This window comes from Canis aureus, chromosome 1 (assembly GCF_053574225.1).
Source record: "Canis aureus isolate CA01 chromosome 1, VMU_Caureus_v.1.0, whole genome shotgun sequence".
Taxonomy (NCBI): Eukaryota; Metazoa; Chordata; class Mammalia; order Carnivora; family Canidae; genus Canis; species Canis aureus.
In genome coordinates, this window is record NC_135611.1 from 99,957,532 (window position 1) to 99,982,031 (window position 24,500).

A 24,500-nucleotide genomic window follows, 5' to 3' on the forward strand; every position below is an offset into this window, starting at 1 on the left:
ATTTTCAGTATTATGCTCAATAGTGAGTGGCAAGAGTGCCACTATAATTTGAGAGTTTTTTTAAATCCCCGAAGGATGTTGAATTTTGGCCAGTGTTCTTTCTGCATCTATTAAAATGATGAGAGTTATAGACTTTCTTCTAGTAATGTATCACAGTGGTTGATTTGCGTATGTTGAAACTTCTTTGTATCCCAGTGATAAATATCACTTGATCATGGTGAATTGTCCTTTTATTTTTTTAAGATTTTTACTTGAGAGAGAGAACACGGTGGGGGGGTGGGGGGGAGGGCAGACGGAAAGGGAGAAAACAGACTCCCTTCTGCTTTACATGGACTTTTTATGAAATGATCTTGTAAATGTATTTTAAGATTTCTTAACATTTTCTTCTTTCTAGCTTACTTTTTGTAAGACTGCAGTATGTAGTAGATGTAACAGACAAAATATGTGTTGACTTATTGAAAAGGCTTCTGGGGATCCCTGGGTGGTGCAGCGGTTTAGCGCCTGCCTTTGGCCCAGGGCGTGATCCTGGAGACCCAGGATCAAATCCCACGTCGGGCTTCCGGTGCATGGAGCCTGCTTCTCCCTATGCCTATGTCTCTCCCTCTCTCTCTCTGTGTGACTATCATAAATAAATAAAAAAAAAAAAAAAAAAGAAAAAAAAAAGAAAAGGCTTCTGGTTAAGAGTAGGCTATTAGTAGTTCAGTTTTTGGTCAGCAAGTTACAAGTGGATTTTCGACTTCATGGGGGGGGGGGGGGTACTTTTATCCCAACATTGTTCAGTTGTACTTAATGCCCAGTAGAAAAGTTAGGGGAAAACGATAGCTACCAAAAAATGGGGCAGGACTGTGGAAGATCCAGCTCCTTTAGAAATGCAGACCTGGGTCACAGGAGAGGTGCTGGCAAGGACCAGAAGCACATATATGTGTAACAGGTATTGTTGAGGTGCCAGTTATTGTCTTCTAGTTCCAGCCTGTCCTTTACTTGGCATTCATGTTCTGCTTTGCCAGCTGGCTCTGTGTTAGCCAATATAGGATGCTAGACAGAAACGGTATACTGCAGAAGAGGGGGGATTAACTGGCTCCTTACTGTCTTTTTACTTCTCACAGCTTTATTCTCATGACGATCCTTCATGCTTGCAGTGACGGTTCTTCCCGAGAGCAGCAGTCAAACCCAGTTTGCAGCTTTTCCAACACATGCAGAAAGAGGTACACTGTGTCAGCCCCAGCCATCACCCCACAGAACTTATCCAAACCTAGAAATCCCATTACTGGCCAGGTGGCAGCCTTTCCCAGGAAAACTGCATTCATTCCCTCAGCCCAGGGAAACTGTATTCAGTACCTTGGAGTTCTCAGCTGTGGTCCTGTGATCAGGAATGTCCCTTTCTCCTGGGAACTTGCTAGAAGTATAGATATTTTGAAGCACCACCTGGTCTACTAAGTCCATAACTCTGATGTGTGATCAGGAATCTATGCTTAATAAGCCCTCCACCTGAGCCTAATGAATGCTGAAGTTTGAAAACCAGTGCCTTCAAGTTCTCAGTTCAGTCTTGGTTGCCTAATTAATAGTTTTCATTAAAAAAAAAAAAAAAAAAGAATTTCATTCTGTTTAAATAACTGGTGTGGGACACCCTAATAGAGTAGCGTTCTGCCAAAATGCATAAAGAAGTATCAACACCCAAGTTTTCTTAAACTCTTTGAGAAAATGGAAGAGGGAACTTTTCCCATGTCATTCTACATGACACATTACCACAGATATCACTAGCAAAGATCAGTAGCCCCCAAGAACACAGATGCAAGAATCCTAAAACAACAACAAAAAATAGTACTTTGCATCCAGCAGCATATTAAAGTGGTTATGCACCATGACCAAGTGGGATTTATCTCAGTAATTAATGAAAGGGTGGATCATCCTATGAAGATCAATCTGTGTAGACACCACATTAATAGAATGAATAAAACACAATCATCTCAATGCAGAAAAAGCATTTAACAGAATCTGACATCTTTTCCTAATTAAAAACAAAAAGAACAGTACTCAACAAACAGTACTCACAAACTCAAACAAAAAGAAAAGAGGGTAACTTCCTACAACATCATGAAGGGATTATATGAAAAACCTCCAAATAGTATCATACTCAGTGAAGAAAAGCTGAAAGCTTTCTCCCTTAAATCAGGAACAAGACAAGTATGCTTGCTTTTGCCACTGCTCAACCATAAGTTTTAGCAAGAAAATTAGGCAAAAATAACTAAGAAATACCTAACTGGAAAGGAAGAACCTATATCTATTTGGAGATGACACGATCTAATATACCGTAAACCCGGATAAGTCCATAGAAAAAGAACTATTGGCACTAATAAATTCAGCAAAGCTGCAGGATACACCGTAAACACAAAAATCCATTGTATTTCTGTACACTAGTAATGAACAATCTGAATGGAAAGATACCCCATGGCCGTAGGAGGGCTTAAATACTGTTCATGTAGCAACAGTACCCAAAGTGATCTATGGGTTCAGTGCATTCTCTATCACAATAGCAACTGCTTTTCCTCCCTCTCCAGAAAATGGAAAAGCTGATTTTAAATTTCATATGAAATTTCACATGAAATGAGAGACACTGAATAGCAAAACAATATATTTTTTTAAGATTTTATTTATTTATTCATAGACACAGAGAGAGAGAGAGGCAGAGACACAGGGAGAGGGGGAAGCAGGCTCCATGCAGGAAGCCCGATGTGGGACTTGATCCCGAGTCTCCAGGATCACACCCAAGGCTGCAGGCGGCGCCAAACCGCTGCACGACCAGGGCTGCCCGCAAAACAATCTTTAAAGAGCAAAGTTGGAGGACTCATACTTTATGATTTCAGAACTTTTCTTTTTTTTTAATCTTTATTTATTCATGAGAGAGAGAGGCAGCAGAGGGAGAAGCAGGCTCCATGCAGGGAGCCCGACGCAGGACTCAATTCCAGGTCTCCAGGATCAGGCTCTGGGCTGAAGGTGGCGCTAAACCGCTGAGCCACTCGGGCTGCCCTGTTTTCAGAACTTACTGTTTAACAATAGTAGCTATCAAAATCCTGTGGTATTGGCATAAGGACAGACCAGTGGGGTAGAATTGAAAGTCCAGAAATAGACCACACACGTCATTGTTCATCAGATTTTTGACAGTGGTGCCAACAACTTTCAGGGGCAAAGAATCTCTTTCAACAAGTGATGTTGACCTTATTGAATATTCATGTACCTCTGAACTGTTCTGATTCATTCAGAATATTGAAATCTGCCTCAGATCACATAAGTGATTAAAGATGGGTCAAAGACAAATGTTAAAGGTCAAAGTATAAAATCCTTAGAAGATATGGTGGGCAGATTTTCATGACTTTGTATTTGGTAATGGATTCTTAGATACCAAAAATATAAGCAACATTTTTAAAATCTGATGAAACTTTTTTTTTTTAATTTTTTTTTTTCATTTATTTATGATAGTCACACAGAGAGAGAGAGAGAGAGGCAGAGACATAGGCAGAGGGAGAAGCAGGCTCCATACACCGGGAGCCCGATGTGGGATTCGATCCCGGGTCTCCAGGATCGCGCCCTGGGCCAAAGGCAGGCGCTAAACCGCTGCGCCACCCAGGGATCCCCTGATGAAACTTTTTTTAAAAAAGATTTTATTTTAGAGAGAAAGAGACAGTGGGGGGGAGGGGGAGAGGGAAAATCTGAAGCATGGAACCCAACATGGGGATCGATCTCACGACCCTGAGATGCCCTGAGCCAAAACCAAGAGTCCAGTGCTTAACTGAGCCACCCACGAGCCCCAAATTAAAACTTTTCAAAGGACATGATCAAGAAAGGGAGAAGACAACTCACAGAACAGTAGAAAACATTCATTCACCAATCATATTGATAAGAGCTTGATGTCCAGAATATGTAAAAAAAACTCTTACAACATCCCAATTCACAAATGGGCAATGGATTTCTTCTCCAAAGAAAATACACATCTAGTTAACAACATATGAAAAGATGTTCAACATAACTGGCATCAGGGAAATGCAGATCAAAACCACAGGAAGATACCACTTTAAACCAGCTTGAATATTTATAAAACAAAGACAAAACAAGTGCTGGCAAGGATATGGAGAAATTGAAGCCTCCTCCTACATTACTGATGGGAATGTAAAATGTGCAGCTGCCATGAAAACACTTGGACAGTTCTGGAAATAGTTAAACAGAGTTACTACGTAAATCGTATCAATTCCAATCCCAGGTATATATCTAAGAGGAATTAAAAATGTGTTCACCTAAAACTTGGACAAGATTGTTAATAGCAGCATTATTCATAATAGCCAAAAAATGGAAAGAAGCCAAGTGTGCCTTTACATTTGATTGGTAAGTGAACAAAGGAAATGCACATATATACATACATACGATAGAGTACCATTCATCCTGAAAAAGGAGTAAAATTTGACACATACTTCAACATGGATGAACACTGGAAACACACTATGTGAAAGAAGCTGGACACAAGAGGTCACATATTGTAGGATTCCATTTATAGGAAATGTCCCAAATAGGCAAACCCATAGAGACAGAAGATGTATTACTGGTTGCCAGATGATGGGGTAAGTAGAATTGGTAATGACTGCTAATGGATATGGGGTTTCTCTTTTGGGATGATGGAAATGTTCTGGAGATAGCCTTAACAGCTGTAAATCTTGTAAGTTAAAAACCACTGAATTGTAAATGGTTAAAATGATATATTTTATCCCAGTTTTGATATGTAGCAGTTAAGCATGTCATGAGAGCATTTTTTAAAAAACTTTGGCAAAATATACATAATGTAAAGTTGACCATTCTTAGCGGCATTGAGTACATTCATACTTTTATGCAGCCATTCTCACTCACCACATCCTTCTCTAGAACTCTTCTCATCTTGCAAAACTGAAACATTACCCATTAAACAGTAATTCCCCCCTTTACCTTTCCCCTACTTCTGGCAGTTAGTATTCTACTTTCCATCTGTCTGAATCTGACTAGATATTTCATATAAATGGAAGCACACTTACACACTTATATGTCCTTTTGTAATTGGCTTACTTCACTTAGCGTGTCTTGAATGTTCATCCATGTTGTGGCAAGTCAGAATTTTCCTTCCTTAGGCCGAGTGTCTCATTGTATATAAATGCCACACTTCCTTTATCCACTCATCCAACAGCAGACGTTCAAGTTGCTTCCACCTTTTGGCTATTGTGAATAAATGGGTGTACAAATTTTATTTTAAATGAAAAAGTTATGATTTATTTTTGAAGGGAGTCTGTTACAAATTAGTATTTTTTAAAATATACGTCTTTTGTTTGCATTAGCTTAAAGATTAAGAATTTAAAAGAGAACCCCAAGATCAATGGTACTGTTTACTTTAAAGAAACACAAAAGACATAGAAGTATCCATTGCAAATTTATTATGCATTAGGAAGCTTAACTTAAAAACCAACAGCATAGTAAAAAGATATGTTACCTCTGTTCATAGCAGAACAGGTTTCAAAATATATTTTCTTTTAAATGTATTCAGTCAGTACACAATCCTTTTATAAAAGTTGTATATATATTTTTCTTTCAACACCTTCATTACATTTATAAATACAAGATTTACACAGCACCCCATCAAAAAAAATTAAAACTCCTTACAAATATCTACATATATTTCATACCTATAAAACTTCCAGAGGAGTGCTCTGTTAAAGGTGGGTGGGCCCTAATTAATGGTCCATACTGGTGCAGCAAAATACATATAAATCTGTAAAGTTTTCTGTCCATAAAACATCTCGAAAAATTAGCAAGACACTTATTGTGAAACTGAGCTTCCTAAACCACCATATTTTAGAAAAGAATCTGATGTGCATATTCCCATGAAATTCAAAAGTCAGATAAACAGAAAGACCGATTGAAAACAGATGCATACAACAAAGCAGTTAAGGCAGGAGTGAGATGAACAGGAAGAACTGAGGAGACAGAAGATGCAGCCAGGAGCAGATGCTAATAGTGTGTTCTATGAATCTTAACTTGGATATAAACTTTATTGGTTTCAGTCACTAATGCTTACCCCCACTTAGGAATATTTATATTACTGAAAGCTTTCTTAGAAACTCCCTTCAAGTTCTGTGTTACTACCAGAATACTTGTGTGTTCTTCCGTAAAATCACCTTGGATCTGACTAAAACAGGTCCAGTGATCTGAGTTGCTCATTCTTCAGAATTTAAATTTTTAAGAAAATTTCCCTTTATCTAATAAAGGTGATCACTGATCGATATTCATGTCCAGAGGTGTATATGCTGAATTTCATTCTAGCCAAGAATAGGAAATAGAAGGAAAGGAGAGTAAGACTCGGGTTTTGTTGACCTTTGAACAAAGGCAAGAGATCCCTGATACTGAGTGACTCTTGGAGCGGCCACTCATAAACACCCATGGGCTCAGCGGGCAGAGGAGAGAAACAGGAAGGAAGAAAATAAGCAGGGATTTTTTTTTTACTTCAAATCTTGCCAGAGATGGCAGTCCACTTCCACCCTGCACCTTCCGCTAAAAAGGAGATGGAAAAACTGCTATCACCTTCTTCCAGAGTTACTCAAGGAAAGCCATCCTACCAGGGATAAGGAATCTTTATATTTGAGTTTCAAAGTTTGGACTCCAGGTGACTTTGAGAGTTGAAACATTTGCAGGAAAGTACTTCAAATCTTGTTCTAATGTACAACAGCAACAAAAAGGAAGAGGTGGAGGGATGGAGAGGGTCACTTCTCAAACCTGGCCCTGTAGGATGCCACTAGCATCTCCCCTCCAGCACCATGAAGTCTCCTTGTGGTGTGGCTCCCCACGGCTCTGAGAGAAGGTGTGTGCAGAACCCCCCTTTCTGCCAAGTTTACAGCTCAGTGCACTGATTCCCAGACTCCTCGAAGGAAGAGAGCTCCCAGATGCTGTTGTCTTGCAGTAGTGGCTCAATGTCCTCATCACTGCCCCGCTCTGGGGTATTGATCAGGCTGCCGCTGATGCTGTTGCTATGTTTTTGAATTCCACTGCCTTTACGGTATTCAGGGATGAATAAGGCAACCAGGAAAGACATAAGAACTATACATGCCCCAAATAAAAATGGTGGGCCTGGGATGACAGCTCCCTGAGGCACACAGGAAAAAAATGGAGACAAAGGATTTAGTTAGTATCCTTTTGGATTAGTAATACAAATTTAGCCCTGGACTCCCCCAAACAATCAAAAAGTAAAAAATTCTCTCAGAAGCAAATGTTTCATTAAGTACCAAGGCAAATTCTAAGAGCCTGTCTTCGGAACAGGAGAGAGGGCAACTAGGCATTGTTCTTTGCACCACGTCTCAATAGCTCAAGTGGCAGTTGTGGACTTCCTGCCCCATCCTATGACCTCACATCATACACTCTGTTGATGAGCATTAAGAACACTTTTATACAGAAATTTACATTGAAGAAATATCAAATAATAGAAAAAGCACTCGAGCTAAATTTCTAGCAGGGATTTAGGTCATTTCAGATTTTATTTTACCTCGCTGGGCTTCACCAGAAGACAGCATTCTGATTAGAGTACGTGTGTAGGTAAAAATGGAGTCTGAACAAAAGTAGGACAAAGCTTTTGCAGAAGATATTACATCATTGAAATGATCCTTCCCCAATCCCAGGAAGCACTGAACATATAGCACTTACTATCAAATACAATAGAAACTTAAAAACATTTTCCGAATTTAAGTTCTGATTTTGCTATAATCAGACATAATGGTTGTTATAAAATTAGACTTATCACCAAATTACCTGCAGGGCAGCATTGTCAGAATTCAGTTCTGGTTCTAACTCTGTCAGTTCAACATGGAACATGTAGAATATGAAGCCATACAGTGCTGGCCCCAGGCCATTACACAGTCCTCTTATTCCAGTTATGATCCCCTGGGCAACTCCTACATCAGAACAAAGAGACGGGAGCCAATCTTTTCAGAAAAGCATCTCAAGATTAGGGATTTCACGGTATTTTCTTACCAACTGTGATATATTGCTTCAGCTGGACTAAGTATAAGTAGTCTGTGCTAAGGGAAGGAGATTAGGGACTTGCCCATCATAATTTCATTCAGTGCACAAATGTATTACTGGTTTTACTGTGTCCTTTTAATGTTGCCCTAAGATCTATAAGAAGATGAAGTGATGTTTGCAAAATCTCTTTTGGGGCTAAATTCCCCCCATAACAGCTAGATTCTTCCCATAAATGGAGAATAAAAAATGAAAAAAATTAAATGTTCTCCATTTATAGGCAATTTCCACTTTTTTATGGAATTAGAGTTTTCCTCCTTTCCTCATCTAATGGTGCTTTTAAAGTAAATATCTGCCCTTTGTCTCCTGGAGCCCTGTGTGGGAGTCCACAGCAGTCCCAACATTATGTACTCCTAGCAGGCTCCACAGACTCTGCTCCTCATGGTGATCTTCACTGAAAAATCCCAGAAGTGCCACTTCTAGGTATCTCTGGTTCTAATGTGGCAGATAAAATATTAGCTTGAACCATATGAAAAGGATGTTTCCATAAGTCAAAACTGTTCAGATACAATTCCAAAAGTCAAATGTTCAGAACACAACTTAATGTGTTCCAGTAATGCTGTATGCTAACATTTAGAGACATCTGTATTAAAACAGGCATAATAAGGGACACCTGGGTGACTCAGTGGTTGAGCCTCTGCTTTCAGCTCAGGGTGTGATCCTGGGATCCCAGGATTGAGTCCCGCATCGGGCTCCCTGCATGGAGCCTGCTTCTCCCTCTATGTCTCTGCCTGCCTCTCTCTCTTGAATAAATAAACAAAATGTTTCAAAAAATAAATAAAATACCTAATAACCACTGGAAAAAAAATAAAACAGGCATAAGAGCCAAAGAGAATTCATGTCACGAAAGACAAGATGGTGCCTGTCAGACGTCAAGAAGACAGTGCCCACCCTCCACAGCTGGCTGACTTCTTCAGACACAACACCTCCCCAAGGACACAAAACCAAGTGAGTTCTCAGTCAGGGTGACACACAGGACCTGTGGCCCTTTTAGGTAACGCTTTAAAAATGGATACGAATAAGACATCTAATTTCTGATGTTGGAAAAGCAGGTACAACGTAATCTTTTCTAATCTAGTTTCTTATTAAAGCTTCTTAAAGGGTTCTAATGCATTTAAAAGATTTTCCTTCTAAACTTCACTACTTCCTAACTACAGTTAGGTGAGTTATTAATAGATGGAGAAGGAAAGGATTAATTCTGGCAGTGGTTCCCACTTGACAGAGGTTCGAGAAGGATGAGGAGTCTAGATGGTACCCTGGTCACCTACATTTTCATTGTGTTTCTCACTGGGCATGTAACAACTACGCATATGTATTTATCCTCAAAAATTCATTTCCTAAATTAAGCAAATGGACTTTGACAGATTCCAAATTGACAAAATCTCAGTGATTAAATAAAGACCTCATTACTTTACTAACTAGTCTATTGTTATTTGACATACCTGTTAAAATGATTAGTTAATTCTGGTGTTAACACAAAAGAGGACTCAAAACTAAAAAGAGAAAATAGGTAGTTTTTTTTTTTTTTTTGATAGTTCTATTTCTAATCCTTAGTATTCTGAACTGCTTAGTCCAGATTTAAAGAAGATCAAAGCAGGAAGGAAAATAGGTATAATTGCTGAGAAAGGACCAGATGGCTGCCACCTGCTCTGGGACATGGAGAGGCTCAGAGCCTCTCTACTTCAGGTATATTTTTGCAAAAGGAGAAAAACAAGAGGACAGTGACCTCACCTTGCTGATCTGACTCTGCATTCCGAGAGACAAGCGCACTGACTGCTGGAAATGTGATGCTGGACATGGCGGCCACGGTCCCCGCTGCCCACATCATCCTGTAATGACAAGACCAGCGGCAGTCAGGTGGCAAGCCAGCCCTAAGGAGTTTGCTCTTCAGAGCACAATCTCGCAAAACCACAAAAAGCTTTCTGTTTTTTTCTAGTTAGGTTGTATTTATTTTTCCCTCTTTAAAAATTGATTTTTTTTTAAACCTGGAAGGTCCTGCATCATTCTGCCAATACTGATCCTTCACAGGTGGGAAGGTTTTATTTCATGTTACCTCTTCAAAATCTGTTCTTCAGCCTTTTTTGCCCATTATTATCTTTAGATATAAGCTCAATAAAGTTCAGAAGGATTTGTTTCTATAAACACATCTTCCTCACTGATTTTTACTTTTCTCTGTACCTTCACACTGACCCGAGCTGCTCCATTGCCACCCCTCAAGAAAGCGTCCTGTGCCAACCAGCGCAAACAACAGAGAAGTGCAGGGTCACTACGAAAGGAACGTGTCAGTATGAAGTATGAGCATAAACAAAGTGAAGCCCTAATGGGAATGAAAACTTGTTTGGCCAGACTTCCTTGGGGAAGGCTAATGTGCACATCCTTACTGAAAAGAAACTCTTTTAAATGCAGCATGAGTCTGACCGAATTAGGTACTGAACCAAAGTTCACAGGACTGAAATCTAAAAGAACAAGAATCAACCATTGACCAGATTTCTAGCTCCTTTAAGTTATGTCATCAGCTTATATGTGTAAAGTGAGGATCAACTGTAGTATGTAAAACAGAGATAGAAACTGTTACTTGGTAACAGGCACACATATTTCTTCTTACTCTGCAGGGGTTATGATGAACATCCTTCCTGTTTGTGGGAATCTCATATGCTTCCAGTAATAACTGCCTTAGGGCACACATGGTTTTGGAGACTTAGATCTTAGTGATCTAAGTCAGATGCTTTATGTTACAGAGCTTACGTCACTATCAGAGTCACTCCACTAATTATGGCAGTGAACCCCATTTACTGAGGCAGAGGCAGTCTTAACAAATACTCTTAGATTACCTACTTTCATTCTTCCCCGAATTAAGTCCAAACACCCTTTTTGAAATGTTGAATGTACCAAGCTAGCAAAATAACCCTTGTTTATTAATAACACTCAACCGACTCGAGTTCCTCTAAAAGATGCTTCTTCTGTCTGTTCGTATATGAGAATCCAAAGAAGAGGCTTACCAGGCCTGAGATCCAAAACCATACCAGGCTAACTGAAATATCTGGAAGCCCAAGCCAAGGAGGACAGTATTCTTATTCCCTAATGATCTCATCAAGATGGTAAGAAAGACTGTCTGTAAAAACAAAGGAGAATCTTGAGAAATCATGTAAGTGCACAGATGTGATGCAAGCGTGATAAGGGGAGCGTGTTTACGATGACCACGACCTCTACCAGCACATGGCCTGGCCAAAGAGCAAGGAGGCCACGTGGTACTGATGGCGCTCTCAATCAGGTCCAAGGCTAACCTGGGGCTCAGGGCCTATAACCCCCTCCCCAAAGCCTGTTTATCTCATGCTTTGCTTGCACTTTCTAAAAGGAAGCTGTTCACCAATTATGATTGAGGAGGACATGACTCAGACTCTTTGGAGAAATGCTGATCACCTAACCACCAGTGAAGCACAAACATTTAGAGAATATGTGGAATTCTGCTGGAGGTTAACAGTACCAGCAAGTTGGACTAATATAAATTTGACTTTAACAAATACTCTGCTAAAAATGGCTAGCTCAGATAGTCTGTAAAGACACAGGATGAAAAAAAAAAAAAAGACACAGGATGAGAGAGGAATCTGGGCTAATCAACTAACCACAGTTGCTATAAAAACAAACCAAAATCTTGAGCAACTTGAAAAGTTCAATATAATTTGCATTCACTGATACGGTTTGGTAAGAAAAAAGGCTTTTGTCTTCATATAGTCCTTTGAGCCTTGTCAGTTCCGAAGTTGGGGCCAAAGAGTTTCATAGCCTTCTAGTTTGTCCCTGAAGAGCATTCTGCTATAAAGCAGCATGAAGCCAATTCAAGGAAATGGCCCCTAGGAAGTTCCATGTGATACTGTGAACACACCCAGGCCTATCAGCCAGTTGATTTAAAGGTCATATGCCCTGCCTTTTGTGGTCTTATTATAGGTGGGGAAAAGTTTATTAATGTTCTTTACTCATTTCATAGATGCACTCATTTACCACAGTTCTTCAGTCCTGGGGATAACAGGGTTTGAAACAGTTACTGATTTTCATTTCTGTTTTTCACTGCTACTAATTTTTCCTCATTAATCAGGAGAATGTTTCTATATTTTAAGTTATTCTGCAGTATCTGGAGTTCGATTGTTAGTGGTTATAAAAGCAAATTGTTATTTGAATTGACCCAGTAAATAGGCATGCTAAAAAGTACTAGAAAGTTGTATTAAATTCCTCCTAAATTACAACCTCAACATTCTATTAAAAAATGATGGTTTTGGGGTGCCTGGGTGGCTTAGTTGGTTGAGCGTCCAACTCTTTTGATTTCAGCTCAGGTCATGATCTCAGGGTCCTGAGATGGACACCTGTGTTATACTCTGCACTCAAGTGTGTGGAGTCTGCTCGAGATTCTTTCTCTGCCTCTGCCCCTCCTCCCCTCCCCCAAAACATGGTTCTGTAGACTGTATCCATGCCTGTTTACTGGGTTTGTTTTGTACCAGATATGAGATGGCAGGAGGAGAAGAGGGGGGCGAATACTGACAGAGGGGTGCTGGGGATCCCCATGAGCATTTATTTCTTTGCAGTTTCCTGCACATCTAGTTTTTTCCAAATAAAAATGTTAAAGAAAAAAAAATGTTAAAGAAAAAAATGGGTAAAATGACACTCACCTGAGCTACAATAGACAGAATGCCTACCATAGCTATGAATGCTGCAATCTTAACAGATCCAAAACCTATGACCTGTGGAAATGGAAAAAACAAAAACAAAAAAAAAAAAAACACTTTTGTAATATAATAGACACTATAAAAATCCAACCCTCCAAGAGACCAATATAACATCAAACACTAGAGAGAACATGAAAATGATCTGACTTTTGGTGCTACCAGTAAGAATCTGTTCAGTAGCCAAGTCAGGCTCTCAATCTTGGCTGTACATTAATAAAATCATGTGGGCAACAGAGAAGGGGAGGGGGTGAGTAATGAAATGCTGTAACCCGCTTAGACCAATTAAATCAGACTCTGGGCCCAGGCCCCGGCATGTTTTAAAAAGCTTCCATGGTGATTCTAGAAGCAACAAAGTGAGCAGAGAATGATTTTGAAGCCTCTTAACCTTAACAGAAACTCTGAAAAGCCTAAAACTTTTTTAGGTTTTAAATATCAAGTTTTTAAAAAGTTAAATAAAATCCTATAAAAATCAGAAAAAAGATTTACAAATTATTGTATACATTCTATTCATTTATTAAATGATTGTCTTGCTTCATGTCACACAACTAGCTAACAAGAGATAGATTCTGATGTTCCCAAGTCAGTGCTGCTGACAATGGCCTATTACCACTAATCAAATGCAACTAAAAAAGTTAGAACCTGAAAAGTGGAAGTGGCCTTATTTAGGGATTATTTCTGAGTCTGTATTTGTAAATATAAATCTAAACATATACATATTTAAAGCAGCTTTATCAAGACAGAGCTTAAATATCCTTCAATTCATCCACTAGATGTATACAGTTCAGTTGTTTTAGAATATTCAATTGTAGAAGATGTCATCACTCCTCAAAGAAACATGGTATCCTGTTGGGAGTCCTATTCTCCCAGCCAGTGATACACTTCTTGTCTCTGGATTTGTTTATTCTGAGCATTTCATATAAATGGAATCAAACGATATATGACCCCAGTTTCTTTCATTTAAACAATTATTTTTTTAAAAGATTTTATTTATTTATTCATGAGAGAGAGGCAGAGACACAGGCAGAGGGAGAAGCAGGCTCCAAACTACTGACCACCTGGGCCGCCCCCAGTTTCTTTCATTTAGCTTATTTTCACAGTTCATACATGCTGCAGCATGTACCAGTGCTTCCCTGCTTTTTCATTGCCAAACAATAATACCCCACCATACAGATTTGCCACGTTTGTCAATCCATTTCATCAGCTGATTGACATTTGAGTCATGTTTCTACTTTTTGGCTATTACAAATATTAGCGTATGGGCAGCCCAGGTGGCTTAGGGGTTTAGCGCCACCTTCAGCCCAGGGCCTGATCCTGGAGACCCGGGATGGAGTCCCACATCAGGCTCCCTGTATGGAGCCTGCTTCTCCTTCTGCCTATGTCTGTCTCTCTCTGTGTCTCTCATGAATAAAAAAATAAAATCTTAAAAAAAAAAAGTTTCGCAGCCCTGGTGGTGCAGCGGTTTAGTGCCGCCTGCAGCCTGGGGTGTGATCCTGGAGACCCGGGATGGAGTCTCACACCAGGCTTCCTGCATGGAGCCTGCTTGTGTCTCTGCCTCTCTCTCTGAGTAAATAAATAAATCTTAAAAAAAAAAAAAAATGAAAAAAAGTTTCTTTGAAGACCTATCTATTCATTTCTTGTGGCTAGATACATAGGAGTAGATTTGCTGGAAACCCTATGCTAAACACCTTGAAAACTACCAGATTCTCTTCTGCCCCATTTTACACTTCCACCAGTCGTGTGAGAGTTCATTTCTCCATACCTTTGTCTGATTACAGTCATCTTAGTAGGTGTGGAGTGCTATCTTGTTTTGATTTGCATTTCCTTGATGGCTAACATTAAGCATCTTTTCCTGTGTTTATTGGCCATTTGTTACCTTCCTTGGACAAGTATCTGTTCATTCTTTTTTAGAATTTTTTCAGTTGGGTTGTCTTTTTATTCTTCATTATAAAAGTTCCTTATCAGATATGATTTACAAATACCAAATGCAATTTTTTAAAAAGATTTATTTATTCATTCAGAGAGAGCAAAGAGAGAGGCAGAGACACAGGCAGAGGGAGAAGCAGGCTCCATGCAGGAAGCCCGATGTGGGACTCGATCCTAGGTCTCCAGGATCACACCCCAGGCTGCAGGCGGCACTAAACCGCTGCGCCACCAGGGCTGCCCACCAAATGCAATTTTAACTCAAATGTGTGTGAACTGCTCTTAAAAGCAAGCACAACTACAAAATAACAGAAAATGATTATGATTTATTGTTAAGTGCTGGTGGTAGTCACATAAGCAATATGTAAGGAAAAAAGGTAGAAAAAGAAAATATCCATAGTTGTTTACTCTGAAGGAATGCTGTTTTCACTACCTAAAGCTTTCCCATTTTTCCTACATTGAATGCACAATTAATTTAATTATAAATGCACATATAATTATCTACATTAAACATGCTATCTCATCAGTCTTCCCACTAAATCTCCAGCATGTGCCCACCCAAAATGAGCAAAACCAAAATAGAACTGGTTGGAAAACAGTTTTATTTCTAAGCCACCATATAAAACATTAGTCTCACACTTTCCAGAATACTGAGAGTGGTGAATTTAACAAGTTTCAATTAAAAATATCTCCAAAAATAGGGATCCCTGGGTGGCGCAGCGGTTTGGTGCCTGCCTTTGGCTCAGAGCATGATCCTGGAGACCCGGGATCAAATCCCACGTCGGGCTCCCGGTGCATGGAGCCTGCTTCTCCCTCTGCCTATGTCTCTGCCTCTCTCTCTCTCTCTCTGTGACTATCATAAATAAATAAAAATTAAAAAAAAACACAACCCTATCTTCTAAAAAAAAAAAAAAAAAAATCTCCAAAAATAGAGGAATTTATCTTAGGAGGAGGCCTACTCTGTCACATGGAGGAATCCCCTAGAAGGACTTCTAGGGAAATCTGTAAAAGACCAGTGCAGGATTGTTATGGAAGGCAACTCCTGTCTCCCCAGTCCCAGAGAACTGAAACAAAAGATGGATAGGGAGCTAGTTTTTTAAAAAAAGATTTTATTTATTTATTCAAGAGACACACAGAGAGGCAGAGACACAGGGAGAAGCAGCTTCATGCAGGGAGCCTGACATGGGACTCGATCCCAGGTCTCTAGGATCAGGCCCTAGGCTGAAGGCGGCACTAAACTGCTGAGTCACCTGGGCATCCCAAGGAGCTAGTTTTTAACTTGCTTTAAGTCAACTGCCTTTGTGGGGACAGGGTAAAGTATAAACTTTTAAAAAGAAAAAGGTCAAGGAGAGATTATTTTGATTATTGCTTGTGAGTCCCCTTAAAGTCTACAGCAGCATTGAGTTATAGCCTACTGAAGAAGTCCCAGGTCAAGTCACATTAAAAAAATTTGACTTCCCCTGAAATTTAATGAAGATTTAAAAGATTATGATAAGTTCTATTTTTGCTAATTCCCAAGGAAATTTCTCCCAGGGTAAACATTTTATAATATTTTAAAATACTATATTAAAGGGCCCCCAGCGGCTAATTATATGTCAGTGCCTACACTTATAGTAACTAGAAGCAAGCTCACACATTTTTTTCTCTATACTGCTTTCCCCAAAATACCTTTAGATAGACCCTAACCTTTGATTTTCTTCATGTTCTAAACTTACTAGGCACACATTACCCACCTGTCTGAGATAGAGAAAAAAACTTGAATATTGTCCAGCTTCAGGAAGGTATGAAAGAAACACGGTGATACAAATTAGTAAGACGGTAGAATCTTTTCCAACTTTCTTCAGTGACTGGCAATAAGCAGAAAGAAAAAACATAAAAAGCAAGAGACAATAAAGCCACTGATATTCCACAATATTGGCTTCCTTGTTTTGTTCTATAAGGACGAATTATAAAAGTTGAATGTATTACAAAAGCAGGTGAACATTAACTCTATGGTTACAAGTCTTCTAATTTCAGCGTTACATGTTTTGAAGTATTACAGCTGAAAAACAAAAAACAAAACAAAAAAAAAAAACAACACACACAAATATTTGTTCATCTTTGTTAACCATACTGGTTCACATCCTATGAACAGACCTGAAAAACCACTGCTCCAGTACCTTTTCTTTCTCCTTCATTCATAATATAACAATTTTAAATCCTTTAACAGTTCAGGGTATTTATTATAAATAAATTTACTATTCTTTAAAATATTAATATTCAGTTTGCCTGTAAAACTGGTAGACAAATAAGTATGCACCAGCCATGGGGTCAGTGACAAGAACTAACCAGTAACAACTTCTGAATGTCACAACTTTGTCCAAAAGTTCTTTTTCCATTCCTTTTCACACAGAATTGCTGACCAAAAGGTGTGCTATTATCTAAGGACTGGAGAGTGCTTCACTGCAATTCTAGGGTCACCATAATTGTAACCTTCGTGTGATTAACAGCAAAAGCAGCTAATGTGGAGATTTACTGAACACCAGACATGAGTTAATTTACATATATTCACAGAATCCCCACAATAGCCCTGAAAGAGTATACGGCAGTAGTCCCACTTCACAGAGGAGTTTCTGGGTGTATCTTGATCAGTACATGACAAGAAAGTGTGAGGCCTGACTGGCGCCCAGGTCCATAGCTGGTTTCCTTCTCAATGTCTGACATAATGGCACAAACCATTAGCAGGGTCCCTAGGTCATGACCTGAGGGGCCTTTTTAGATAAGATACTGATCAGTTCTTTTTCTTTTACACATTTTTCATAAAAAGTAAACTTGGGTGATTAAAGCAGCAATCAAATCTCTGGTTATTTTTTTCTGCACCTATTTTCTTCAAGAACAATTTCAGGTCAGACAAGGTGAGAGAAGGGGAGAGATAAGATTCTTCTCCGTTTTTCTAGTTGTGGGATCCTTCCAAGAAATTTAAAATGCCAAAAATTTCAAAAAGTTATAGAAAACAAAGAATACATTCAATCTGCAAAATACAAATTCAAAGCCTCTGATCAAAGTGGATATAAACAACCTAGAAAATAATTACTTTGGTCGAACCAAATTTACTCCTCTTTTCTGAATTTAAGTGAATGAAACCCACCACTTCAAATGGCCACCTTCACTCTGTTTACAAAAAAACAGTGAAAACAACCCATGCAGTAAGAAAAAAACAATTTCCTTCCTAAACCCTCATCAGGGATTAAGCAGAGGTTTTTTTTCATTCTTTCCTTAGGCTATCACACACTTGACTTAAAAACTATAAATTCTAAAAAATAAATAAATAAAAATTAAAAACTATAAATTCTAAGGCTGCCTGGGTTGCTTAGTTGGTTAAGTGTCTGACTCTTGATTTTGGCTCCAGTCAGGAGATTGAGAGCCCTGTGTTAAGCTTCATGCTGGGCATGGAGCCTAGATAAAATTCTCTCTTTTTTGTCCCTCCCCTGCTCTCTAATGAAAAAAAATTTAAGGAATTCCTTGTTGCATAGATAACTTCAGTCTCTTACTTGCAATTAAATTGTTTTTCTATATCTACTGGAGAAAGAAAAGGATATTTACCGCAAAAGGGTCTGCTTGTTTCCAAGAAATCTTAGCTCCCCAGGAAAGCGGTCTCATTTTCTCTGACAGAGATTCTGGAACAGCCAGTAGGATGAAGCAGATGTCCAGAAGAGCCACCACTGTGGCCACCAGCACAACGAGGCTGTCTCCGTAACTGGCTGAAAGGTATGCTCCAATGGCTGGGCTGCTGACCAGACTGGCTGCAAAGGTGGCTGAGACCTGTGGAGAAAGCCCCCATCTTGTACCATATCCACATGCAGAAAGCACTCACACCGAGTCCACCTGCTGCAGGTGCACACCTACGTTCCTAGTTCTTATGCAGGGTCCCACAGGCTTGTACCTAGAGCTATCCTTCCCTGGCTTCAAACAAAACAAAAGGTATGTGCTGCCCATACAATTTAAATATAAAAGAGAAAAGTCTTTTCGTTTTAAGGTCTTGTTCACCAACTGAACTAACTGGAGATTTCCTGAAAAGCTACAAGAGTAAAAAATAATCTTACTAGAAATAAAAATTGAGAAAGCCTTCCCCATAAATAAAACATACAAACTTTAGGGGTATTGGGTAGTTCAGTGGTTGAGTGTCTGCCTTTGGCTCAGGTCATGATCCCAGGTTTCTGGGATGGAGTCCCACATCCGGCTCCCCACAGGAAGCCGCCTTCTTCCTCTGCCTGTGTCTCTGCCTTTCTCTGTGTGTCTCTCATGAATAAATAAAATCTTACTAATAGTGAGATTATCCTGGGAGCCAATTTAATCACGTGGAGTATGGAAATAACAAGTTTCAAGTATCGGAAGGGGTACAGAGCAGCCACAGTCCCCTAACTGCTCTATCGGATCAGTTATGTTCCTCTCTAATAGCTGAAGCTTAATAAATACTTGCTAGATGACTGAGCTTCTGGGATCTATGACCTTATGACCTTCTTACACAAAACGTTGCATCTTTCTTGAAACTCAGAGCAGCACTATTGTTTGGTTTGCATATTTGTCTAAATCCCTATTCACCTCACACTCAGTATAGCTCTGGTAAATAAATCTGAAGGGTGATTTTACCACAATAATCTCTAAGTGACCAGTGACTCACTTAAATAGGACTATTCCTTGCTACAGCCCTGAAAGAACTGCCTCCTTGGTGTAGTGGAGGAGTTTCATTAAGGAAGGAAGGTGTACATATTTTACACATTCTTTAACAGATCTGAAAATTCTCCCTAAAACCTCAGCTGGACTTGACTGACAAGCCTGTAATTAGCTGGCAGTAAATCCTCCTTTATCTGTAAGCTACGCAGCCTGCAAGCATTTCTTTCTTTTTCTACGTTCTGTCTTAACATCTGACAAGTCAGGGTATACATCAAGGTTGATCCCTGGCCAACATGCTGAGTCCCATGACCAAGTCCAGGCACCTCACCTGCTAGTTGACGGCAGCACTCTTCTCACTGACTCCTCTAGACAGCCCTGTGAACAGCTGTAACCGTAACTGCCATCTTACAGATGAAGTGAGCTAGAGAGGACAACTAAGCCATCATCACTGAGAATCTATCCTTAAAGCACTAATGCTCAGCACAACAGATTTGGGAGTGGGGTTAGTTTGGGTTTTTTTTTTTTTTTTTTGGCTGAAAGCAAAGAACAAATATTTAAATAAAATTGGAGGGAAGTGAGTAGCTCGTACCTCAATGGGTATTTCCCATCATGTACAGATGGGTAACTGAGGTTTCTGGCACTTTCTAAATTCTGCTGACTTATGAGCCCCCTTGAACACCCCTGCCTTCTTTGAAGGCTTCCTGTCAGCCTGTCCCTCTGTCCTCTTCTAAGTGTCCTGGAGATGACAGATGGAAGATGTGGTTTTAGGATGTGGTAAGAGAGACATGCACGGTGGGAGGAAGAGAAGTTTTTAAACTGATGTCTAAAGTCAACAAAGTGACGGCTGCTGGTGTGTTTTGTAGAAAAGGAGCAACTGATCTTTGTGCAATATGACTCCTTACTATCTTCCAGGAAGTAGGATTTAAAAGAAAGAGAAAAGGTCATGAAAGGAGAGAAGTAACCTGGGTTTCTGGCCTTCAGTCCTCCTCCAGCCTGTTCAACAACCCAGCCAGATTTTTTTTTTTCCCACTTTTCTCACCGTAAACATTTTCAAACATAGGGAGGTTGAGAGAAGCGCACAGTGCACAATGTCAGGGAGAATACACCACCCCAACCACACTCCTTGCATGTAGATTGGAGTTGAAGGTAATTAAGACCCAGCGGACTCAGGGAAAGCTTTCTGGCCTCTTTCAAAGTGTAAATGAATTTAGATTGGGGGTCTAAGCCAGGAAGAGCACTATTGCCAGAGAAAACTTTTGATATCAGAAAGGCTTATTTGCATGGCATGGCAAACAATGATTTACCAAACGTTCACACTCTCATCATCTGTGAACAGTCTTCCTCCCCGCTGAAGCCCCAGACCCCTACCCCTTTTCCTTAGCTCAGGATGGCATATAAGCTTCCACTACCCAAATGCCGTTGAGTCTCTGAGGTCTTGTACAAAATTAAATGTTTTCCTCCTGTTAGACTGTCTATGTCAATTTAATTATTATTAAGCTAGCCAAAGAACCTAGAAGGGAAGAAGGGAAAAATTTTCCCCTCCAACAATGCCCACATGTCAGCATGTTCACCCATTAGACACACGCCCACAGATTGCTCACTTGACATCTTTCCCTCCTGAACTCTAGTCATGATTATCTGACCTCAAGGGCTTCAGCCTGCTATCCTGTACAAGTCTTTCTTCGCCTATAGAACTGCAAAGCCACAATCACACCTCAGAAAATTAGAAATGATTCTCTAATACTCAATTATCCAAAACAAGATCTCCTATAAATATTATTATGCATCCAACAATTTGCTGAATAAATGTCCTTTGCCTACAGTACCACATCCAAATAAGTGCCCGAGACATACAACCAGCAATACAGGAACAGTGGATTGACATGGCTGAGGTCCAGCACCTGTCCAAATGAAAGAGGTGCACAGGGGCTTCTGTACTTAGCACCTGTTTACTGTTTACGATTCCTAAAGAGAGAAGCTAACAAGAAACAAATCAAATCAACTTTTGAAACAATTCTGCAACTGACAACTCACAACTTCCTGCCAAATTTCCAACCCTAAAACTAGAGGATATATTACTAGTAATTTCCATCTTACTATTTTAAACTTCATAAAATCTCCTTTTTTATTTCAGCTGCTTTAGATTTTTTTATGTAAGTCAGTATTTACAATTTATTTTAAATCTTACTTTCCAGTACATTTTATTCTTTTTTTCCAGTACATTTTAAATAGAATGCTAATTCATTACTTCTCTGGTTAAAAAACCATAAACTATAATCTTACCCATCCATACGCAGTACTTCGCTCGTGTTCTTGAGTGACATCAGCTACATAGGCAAATATCACAGAGAATGTGACCGAGAAGACTCCAGACACAGAGATCATTGCAAAATACCACCTACAAAAAGATTATTTTAATTACCCGGGAGAGAGGAAGTGTGCATACACTTTTATAACCAGAGCCAAAGATATCATATAAAGATTATAAACCAAGAAATAAATTTATAAACAAATATAGGGCAGCCCCAGTGGCTCTGGTTTAGCGATGCCTTCGGCCCAGGGCGTGATCCTGGAGACCCGGGATCGAGTCCCACATCGGGCTTCCTGCATGGGGCCTGTTTCTCCCTCTGCCTGTGTCTCTGCCTCTCCCTCTCGCTGTGTCTCTCATGAATAAATAAATAAAATATTAAATAAAAATAAAAAATACATGTATATGTATATTTAAAGATATAAAGGACAACTAATAAAATGGTAATCAAGATGGGGAAGAAGTGGAAACACACCAATTAAGTGCTTAAAGGATGTCAGTACATGCAGCTGAAAAAATGAAAAGAATAAGGGTTAGACTGAGTGGCTCAGCTGGTTGAGTGCTGCCTTCAGCTCAGGTCATGATCCCAGAGTCCTGGAATCCAGCCCCCTGTGGGGATCCTGGCTCAGCAGGAAGTCTGGTTCTCCTTTCTCTGCCCCTTCCCCCACTTCTGTGTGCTCTCTAATAATAAAATCTTAAAGCAGAAATAAAAGAGCTATCCAAAAGCAGAAATCACAACAAAGACAATGTATTTAAGACTAAAATTTCAATCATATTTCACAGAACAAAAAGTAGGGTTTATCCTAGGACATAAGATATTTCAATATTAGAAAATCTATTAATATAACTCTTCATAGTAACAGGTATTTTTCAGTGCAAAGTTCCCTTCACACTCAAATGATGAACCATTACAACATTTTCTTTATAGACAAGAGATATTAAGTCCATCATTATCACTTTTATTTAACATTATTCATTAATCAATATAAACAAAAGCAATAACATAAAAATGAAGGAAAGAGGCAAAATCATTTCAAGATCTAAAGAAAAATTATTTTACGGTACTGAGGACATTTTAAAAACGCCCTCATTTATTGGAAAAGCATGACTTCTTGAACAGAAAGACTCAGTATCAAAAGTATTTGATAAAAACTCATCATCTAGTAGAAAATAAAATGATCCACACTATGGGTAACCAACATATTTACAATATGACAAACACTGACATAAAATTATCAGATAATCAAAAGAAGACGTTTTCACATGGAGCCAAAAAAAGGAAATATTAATGCATTAGAAAAGAAAAAGAAAAAGAAAAGAAAAGAAAAGAAAGAAAAGAAAAGAAGAAAGAAGAAAGAAAGAAAGAAAGAAAGAAGAAAGAAAGAAAAGAAAAGAAAAGAAAAGAAAAGAAAAGAAAAGAAAAGAAAAGAAAGAGGAAAGGAAAGGGAAAGGAGAGGGAAAGGGAAGGGAAAGGGAAAGGAAAGGAGGAAAGAAACAAACACAGGGGCACCTGGGTGGCTCAGTGGTTGAGCATCTGCCTTCCGCTCAAGGTTGTGATCCTGGGGTCCAGGGATCAAGTCCCACATTGGGCTCCCTGCATGGAGCCTGCTTCACTCCCTCTGCCTGTGTCTCTGCCTCTCTCTGTGTCTCTCCCATGAATAAATAAAATTTTTCAAAAATAAAAAGAAACACAAAAAATTTTCTATTCTAAGGTGTGCTCCTCACACCTTATGACAAGCATCTCAGCAACAGAAATTCTGGCCAAATACCACCCTCTGGAACCAAGGAAAACAACTATGGTACAGCTCAGGTGCAAATTCCAACCATATTTGGTACTTGGTTATATGCTAAATATTCTCTCCCTATTTATCATGAAAAAAAAAATGAGATCAAATTCAAATTCATAGGGATCCCTGGGTGGCACAGCGGTTTAGGGCCTGCCTTTGGCCCGGGGCGTGATCCTGGAGACCCGGGATCGAATCCCACGTCAGGCTCCCAGTGCATGGAGCCTGCTTCTCCCTCTGCCTGTGTCTCTGCCTCTCTCTCTCTCTCTCTCTCTCTCTATCATAAATTTAAAAAAAAATTCAAATTCATAGTATGATTTAAAACAGGCTATGGTCTGGGACGCCTGGGTGGCTCAGCGGTTTAGTGCCTGCCTTTGGCCCAGGGTGTGATCCCGGAGTCCTGGGATTGAGTCCCACACTGGGCTCCCTGCAGAGAGCCTGCTTCTCCGTCTGCCTATGTCTCTGCCTCTCTCTCTCTCTCTCTGTCTCTCATGAATAAATAAAATCTTAAAAAAAAAAAAAAAAAAAAAAACAGGCTATGGTCTAATTACACTATACTCAAAAGTGACTGCTATCGATTGACATAAGCTATGTTCATTCAGTGCCCTAGAGCAGTGAAATGACAACACATTTGTAGGTCACTGAGCCACAGGGGTGAGTACAGGGACTGTCAGTCCCCTCCCAGGGGTCCCAATACTTTAAGTGACTTGGTAGCAACAACGGCGGCGCTGAGAGACATCTTAAACACCTTAGAGCCCAAAAAGGCTTTCAGTATTACATAAAGATCAATAAAAATAAAGGTATCAACTGCTTTAAAATGGTTAAGAAATGCTTTACAGATGTATTATTCACATGTGATCCAGAACAGTCAGTCATGTTGGAGGGCCAAGCAACTCACCACGGGCTGATCCTCATCAGTGGAATTGGGAAGCAGGTGAAGAACACAGTGCCTAGGAGGAAGGGTTTCCTCCCCCAAACATCAGACAGAGCGCCTATGAGGGGGGCACTCAGAAAAGATAGCAGGCCCTGGAGAGGAAAGGA

At 39.6% G+C, this 24,500-nt stretch overlaps 1 protein-coding gene and 1 long non-coding RNA gene across 7 annotated transcripts in view; one reads left to right on the forward strand and one right to left on the reverse strand.

Moving 5' to 3' along the window:
• Window positions 1-24,500, forward strand: part of LOC144321950 (uncharacterized) — a 78,630-nt gene that overhangs the window by 13,375 nt on the left and 40,755 nt on the right. The window contains exon 2 of one of the 2 annotated variants that reach the window (XR_013387502.1): window positions 1,107-1,205. This is a non-coding gene — a long non-coding RNA (uncharacterized LOC144321950). Of the gene's footprint in view, window positions 1-1,106; window positions 3,445-24,500 lie in introns of those variants that run through there. The other variant, XR_013387504.1, reaches the window with a different exon arrangement.
• Window positions 3,860-24,500, reverse strand: part of SLC71A2 (solute carrier family 71 member 2) — a 77,106-nt gene continuing 56,465 nt past the window's right edge. For 2 of the 5 annotated variants that reach the window (XM_077911262.1, XM_077911259.1), the window contains 9 exons: window positions 24,358-24,485; window positions 21,651-21,765; window positions 18,297-18,515; window positions 16,448-16,561; window positions 12,738-12,809; window positions 11,079-11,191; window positions 9,811-9,908; window positions 7,810-7,952; window positions 5,425-7,150 (listed from right to left, as the gene is read on the reverse strand). In XM_077911262.1, coding sequence (XP_077767388.1) covers window positions 6,899-7,150; window positions 7,810-7,952; window positions 9,811-9,908; window positions 11,079-11,191; window positions 12,738-12,809; window positions 16,448-16,561; window positions 18,297-18,515; window positions 21,651-21,765; window positions 24,358-24,485 — 1,254 coding nt within the window. In that variant the 3' untranslated portion in view covers window positions 5,425-6,898. Of the gene's footprint in view, window positions 5,233-5,424; window positions 7,151-7,809; window positions 7,953-9,810; window positions 9,909-10,257; window positions 10,346-11,078; window positions 11,192-12,737; window positions 12,810-16,447; window positions 16,562-18,296; window positions 18,516-21,650; window positions 21,766-24,357; window positions 24,486-24,500 lie in introns of those variants that run through there. The other 3 variants (XR_013387429.1, XR_013387427.1, XM_077911269.1) reach the window with 3 other exon arrangements.